The sequence below is a fragment of the Suricata suricatta genome, chromosome 5 (genome assembly GCF_006229205.1).
Source record: "Suricata suricatta isolate VVHF042 chromosome 5, meerkat_22Aug2017_6uvM2_HiC, whole genome shotgun sequence".
In the NCBI taxonomy this organism is placed as follows: Eukaryota; Metazoa; Chordata; class Mammalia; order Carnivora; family Herpestidae; genus Suricata; species Suricata suricatta.
Genome location: NC_043704.1, coordinates 60,257,841 through 60,264,004, shown reverse-complemented (window position 1 = coordinate 60,264,004; position 6,164 = coordinate 60,257,841). Strand labels below are relative to the sequence as shown.

At 42.0% G+C, this 6,164-nt stretch overlaps 1 protein-coding gene across 1 annotated transcript; it reads right to left on the bottom strand.

The window, feature by feature from the left end:
- Positions 1-584: 584 nt before the first annotated feature.
- On the bottom strand, positions 585-5,050 carry LOC115291157 (zinc finger protein 501-like). The gene is made up of 4 exons (XM_029938716.1): positions 4,985-5,050; positions 4,400-4,495; positions 2,467-2,471; positions 585-1,769 (listed from the first exon to the last, which is right to left on the bottom strand). Exons 1-4 carry the CDS (start codon positions 5,016-5,018, stop codon positions 585-587), a joined length of 1,320 nt encoding a protein of 439 aa, XP_029794576.1. The 5' UTR covers positions 5,019-5,050.
- Positions 5,051-6,164: the final 1,114 nt, after the last annotated feature.

Sequence of the window (6,164 nt, the reverse complement as noted above, 5' to 3'; positions counted from 1 at the left end):
CTTTACTCTGTAATGTTTCTCCTCAGTATAGTCTGCGATCCTGAGCAGGGTTGAGCAGTCATACAGATTTAAGTACATTCTTTACACTTTAAGTTTTTTCTCCAGTATGAACTCTGTGATGTACAATGAAGCTCCAGCTCTAATTAACATGCTCTCCAAATTCTGTATATTTGCAACCTCTTCCCTAGTATTCCTTCTCTGATCAGGAGTCAGGGTGTAGCAGTTCTTAGAAGTCTTGCCACATGCTGTCCTATTCAGTGGTTATTCTCCAGTATCAAGTTTCCAATGTGAAGCAAGGGGTGAACAGTCCACAAAACTTTTCTCACATTCTTCAAATTTGGAAGAGTTGCTCCAAGATGAATTCTGTGATACTGAGTAAAGGTGAAAAAGTGAGTAAAGACCTTACTGCATTTTTTTACATTGGGGATGTTTTCATCTAGAATGAATTCTGTGACGTCAAGTAAAGTGTAAAGGTCATGTAAAGATCTAGCCATATTCTAACATTTGTAGAGTTTCAATCTAGTATGAATTCTGTGATTTTGAATAAGGTGAGTGTTGGATAAATGCCTTGGCACGTTACACTGCTAACGTTTCTCTCCAGAATGGATTCTTATATGTCCAATAAAGTGTGCATGCTTGGTAAAGGTCTTGCCACAATCGTTACATTGGTAGGGTTTCTCTCTAGTATGGATTTGGTGATGTGTGGTAAGGCCTGACTGGTGAGTAAAGGACATGCCACATTCCTTACATTGGTAAAGTTTCTCTCCAGTATGGACTCGGTGATGTGCATTAAGCTGTGAGGACCAGGTAAAGAACTTGCCACATTCTTCGCATTGGTAAGGTTTCTCTCCAGTATGGATTCGGCGATGTAGATTTAGGGAAAAGGGCCGGTTAAAGGCCTTTCCACAATCTTCACATTGGTAAGGTTTCTCTCCAGTATGGATTTTGTGATGTTTGTTAAGGTCTGACTGGCGAGTAAAGGATTTGCCACATTCGTTACATTGGTAAGGCTTCTCTCCAGTATGGATTTTGTGATGTTTGTTAAGGTCAGACTGGCGAGTAAAGGATTTGCCACATTCGTTACATTGGTAAGGTTTCTCTCCAGTATGGATTCGGTGATGTACATTAAGCTGTGAGGACTGGGTAAAGAACTGGCCACATTTTTCACATTGGTAAGGCTTCTCTCCAGTATGGATTCGGTGATGTACCTTAAGGGCTGAGAGACATTTAAAAAACTTGCCACATTCCTTACATTGGTAAGGTTTCTCTCCAGTATGGATTCGGTGATGTTTGGTAAGGTTTGAGTGGTGAGTAAAGGACTTGCCACATTTGTTACATTGGTAAGGCTTCTCTCCAGTATGGATTCGGTGATGTGCATTAAAATCTGAGAGCCATTTAAAGAACTTGCCACATTCCATACATTGGTAAGGTTTCTCTCCAGTATGGATCCGGTGATGTTTGTTAAGGCCTGACTGGTTAGTAAAGGCCTTGCCACATTCCGTACATTGGTAAGGTTTCTCAGCCTTATGGGTTCTGTGATGTTCGGTAAGAGGTGAGTGTTGGGGAAAGTCCATCCCACATTCTTCATGTGTGTAAGGTTTCTCTCCTGTACGGATTAGTCTACGTACATTTACTGATGAGGCATCATTAAAGGTTTTACCACCTTCTTCACATTCATAAGGTTTCTCTCCAGTGTGCACTCGCTGATGTTGAATGAGTGCTGAGAGCCTGTTGAAGGCTTTGCCACACTCCTTACAAACGTAACCTTTCTGTCCAGCATGGATTGTCTTAGTGATATGTAGTCTTGATGACTGACTAAGTATGTTCCCAGGTTCATTGCATGTGTATGGGCTTTTCCCCACATGAATCCTCTTCTGATCACCAGCACTGGAGGACTGGTTAAGGATCTCCCCACATGCACCGGATTTAGAGTGATTCTCTCCTAAATGTATACTCTTACATGTAATGAGGTTGGGGCTTTGATCAGAGACCTCCCCACATGGATGACAGTCACCATCGTAATCTGGAATAGGAGTCCCCAGGTGAGCTTGATGCCCCTCACTCTCCCCATCCTTGTTCCTGTCTCTCATTAAGTGTCCATTCTCAAGGGCACTACCTTTATATCCATCCACTGACACTCTTTGGATAGAAATTCCTTTGAACGTCTCTGAAAGGAGGCTGTCAGATTCATTTGGAAACACAGCTGAAAGGTAAAAATGAAAGTAAAGGCATTCCACTTGCTACTCTCTGATGCTTAGAAATACAATTTGTCATACCCAAAATTGAAATCAGAAAAAGTCAACTTCAGGAAAAAGGAATCACTACTTTTTCTTTTTCTTAAAATACTTATCTTTTTTAATGTTTATTTCTGTTTTGAGAGATGGAGAGAGAGCGTGCAAAAGAAAGGGCAGAAAGAGAGAGAAACACAGAATCTGAGGCAGGCTCCACTCTCTGAGCTGTCCGCACAGAACCTGATAGGGGACATGAACCCACAAATGATGAGATCATGACCTAAGGCAAAGTGTGACACTTGACTGACTGAGCCACCCAGGAGCCCCAAATCATTAGTTTTTCTACATCGCTCAGATTCTATGTTAATGTAATCCCCATAGTTTTTAATAATGTTATGTTGGCATATTTCACAACTTTGATGTTGTTTGTATGTTTAGAAATGAAAGTCTTTGGGGTGCATGGTTGGCTCAGCGAGGGTTGCGCGTCTGACTCTCGGTTTCAGCTCAGATTGTCATCTCATCATTTGTGAGTTCCAGCCCACATCCTCGTCTGCACTGACAGTGTGGAGCCTGCCTGGAATTGTCTCTTGTCTCTCTGCCCCTCCTCTACTTTCTCTCTCCATCTCTCCAAGTAAATGGAAAAAAGAAATCCTTAAAAGAAATGAGCGTTTTTGCTTACTTGATTCTGAAAATTGACTTATACCCTTAAATTCTGTGTAATAATGTCTTTTAAATGCTAAATACATAGGGGCTTTCATTAAAGATTTCCGGGGTTGATATTTATGAGTATACGTTGCAATTTTCCTCTGCATGAAAACCAGCCAATACATCAAAATGTGCCCTCTTTCATGGCTACACACTGAGATTTTCGTATTAGAGCTGCAGAGGTGGGTAGGTGGCTCAGTAGGTGAAGTGTTGGACTTGGGCTCAGGCTGAAATCTCAGAGTCTAGGAGTTGGAGCCTTGGGAAGGACTCTGTGCTGACAGCTCAGAGCCAGGAGCCTGCTTCAAATTTGGGATGTCCCTCTCTTTCAGCCCTCAATGCCTGCTCTATCTTTCAAAAATAAACATTACAAACGATATTTAAAAGTTTTTGATACAATGAATCGTAATGTAATCTATATACAACTATTCAGAAGGTGAAAACATATATGACAAAGTCACAGGAACTTCCTATTATACATGACAAAATTATTAAATGATTCAATGATTAAGAAAAAATGAATAGAGATTTTATTATATAGGCTGCAAGTTTTGAATTCTAAATGTTCTATCTCCCTGTGACATTTATTTATGTAGAAATTCTAGGAAAATAAGAAAAGATTTAAATTATTTTACGATTGAGGAATGGAACATATAGAGTGGAAATTTTGTATTTTAGTTAATACCATCAAAAAATGAACTTTTCCTACTTTTTGTAAGTTTACTTTAATTAATCTTGAGAGAGAGACCAAGTAGGGGAGGAGCAGAGAGAGAGGGAGACAGGATTCCAAGATTGCTCTGTGCTGTCATCACTGAGGCCTATGCGGGACTCAGACTCACTGACTGTGGGATCATGACGTCAGCTGAAGTCAGATCCTTCAGCAACTGATCCACACATGCGCCCCAAAAATGGAACTTTTGAAGTGAAATAAAGGGTTAGATTTTCTCATTTTAGGGAGGTGCTTAATCAAGTGATGGAATTAGTGGGTCACAATTTTGTATGATTAGGATTAAAGCCTCCATATTTTGGAAAGCATTAAGCAGAAATTAGATGGGCTCTGTCTCCAGTGTTTCTAGGATTTCTGCACCAAATCCCAATATGCCTACCGCTACCCTGACACACTTCTCACTCAAGGCAAACACTCAGAAATGAACGAATATAGACTTCCTCAGAAACACAGAGAATACCCCAAGCCCTCAAAGCAATGGAGAGCCAATGAGATTATGGAGGACCTCACTGTAGACGTGAAGGACCTTTAAGTGGAACTAAAGGAGAATCCTTAGTGATTTGTGAGAATGTGATGTATTGGAAAGCAGATGGCCCCTGTGAAACATATTGACATAAAACTAGGTTTTGCAAACTGATTTCCATTCAAGAATGGCTCCTCAAATCACAATGTGCGGTCTTTCTTCATCCTTCACATTTGGACCTCACCTCTGTCATGTGCCTCTTTCATTCCCACTTACCTGGGTATGAGGCTACTGTCTCCTTTCTCTTCACATCCCATAGCTCCCTCTTTTGTTCCAAAAAGATGACCAGGTCTGGCTTTGACACAACAAGACCTGTTCGTTAGAGCAAAAGGATAGAGTATTGCTGGAGATTCTACCTTTCAACCCAGTATTGGACTCAGTAGAGAAAAGAGGACATTCTAGAATTCTGGAAAATCATGCCCAAATGCTGTTGCCCAACAGCCCCTTTGGAACACACAGGATGGATTTCCAAGTTTCACATCCTGATCTCTACTTCTGAGTCTTACCGCTACCAACATGAGTAGAAATTCATATTGAAGATGGAAATATCATTTTATGCCACTCAATACTTAGAAATGCCATCCATCTAGGAAATGATAATGTGACTCTCAGGAAGGGACAACTCACCTGAAAGGAAACATCATCAAGACTTTTCTCTACATCTGCCAACCCCTCCTTCTTTCTTTACTGTAGGGATTTGAATCCCAGGCATGCGAGACAAAGCTTCTAAGAGACAGTCTCCACAGGAAAGAACAACACCCTTGAGTGGGGCTTGGGAAATCTAGAGGGAGTTAGCCTCACCCAAGAAGACGAGGTGTTCATAGGTCTCTAACATCACATCTCTGTACAGTTCCCACTGACTGTGGTTCAGGCATCTCCATTCCTCCTGAGAGAATTCGATGGCCACATCCCTGAAGGTCAGCAGTCCCTGCAACAAACTCCACAGTTACCAAGTGGACACAGCAGGAGGTCATAATGGTACTTAAGAGGCAGGAGGGAGATCATGTCACCAGCTGGACCCCGCGACCTGATCTGCACTGCTTACCTGCATGTGCCCACAGACCTCAGTCCCTCATTTTACTTAGCCTCTTATTGACACCTCCCTTTTACTGCAGGAATAACACCCATGAGCTCAGTGTGCTGTGGTGGAAATACATAAGGTAATGACTGCCCTGAGGAAGAGCTGAATTGGCTCAATTAGGGCTTAGCCCCTGAGTCACGTCTATGCAGATGAACAACAGAGTAAAGCATGGAGTTACTTTTCAAAAATGTTTATTTCCTGAAAGAGAGAGCACAAGTATGGGTGGTGCAGAGAGAAGAATTCCAACCAGGCTCCATGCTCAAGCTGCACGCTCAAGGAGCTTGACTTTTGGCTTGATCACAAGACTGTGAGATCCTCACTTGAGCCTAAATCCAGATGGAAGCTTCAGGGACTGAGCCACCCAGGAGCTCCCTTTGACCTCATTTAAGGCTTAGACCACGCCCCAAGGAGGAGTACAACTACATTTACTATGTAACAGACAGAAAATGTATAGAACTGTGTTCTTAAGGCTCAAGTGCAATTGTATCCCCAGGCTCCCCTTTCTAAATATCCACCCTGACCCTAAATAAACAGAAACCATTCTGGGGCGCCTCAATGGCTCAGCCTTCTGCCTCTTGGTTTCAGTTCAGGTCATGATCTCACAGTTTGTGAGTTCGAACCCGCATCAGTGCTGATAGTGCAGGGACTGCCTGAGATTCTCTCTGTGCCTCTCTCTCTGCCCCTCCCCCACCCTTTGTCTCTCAAATAAAGCTAAATAATTATAACAAAAAAAAAGAAGGAAACCATTCCCCTTCCTCTGTGAGTCTCTAGTTTCAAAGTTATACCTTGTGATCTCCTTATTTCTTGCAAATAAATTTTCCTTTGACATCCCTGCCTGGTAGAATTTTTATGATTCATCAAGGACTAAATTCCTGTTATATTAGGAGTACTGGGTTTGGC

Excerpts from the sequence above, each read along its gene's own strand:
- LOC115291157 (XM_029938716.1), bottom strand. The coding sequence starts at position 5,018 with ATGTTAGAGACCTATGAACACCTCGTCTTCTTGG. Across the intron at positions 4,496-4,984 it reads TGAACACCTCGTCTTCTTGG|GTCTTGTTGTGTCAAAGCCA; the intron begins GTGAGGCTAACT and ends TCTAACGAACAG.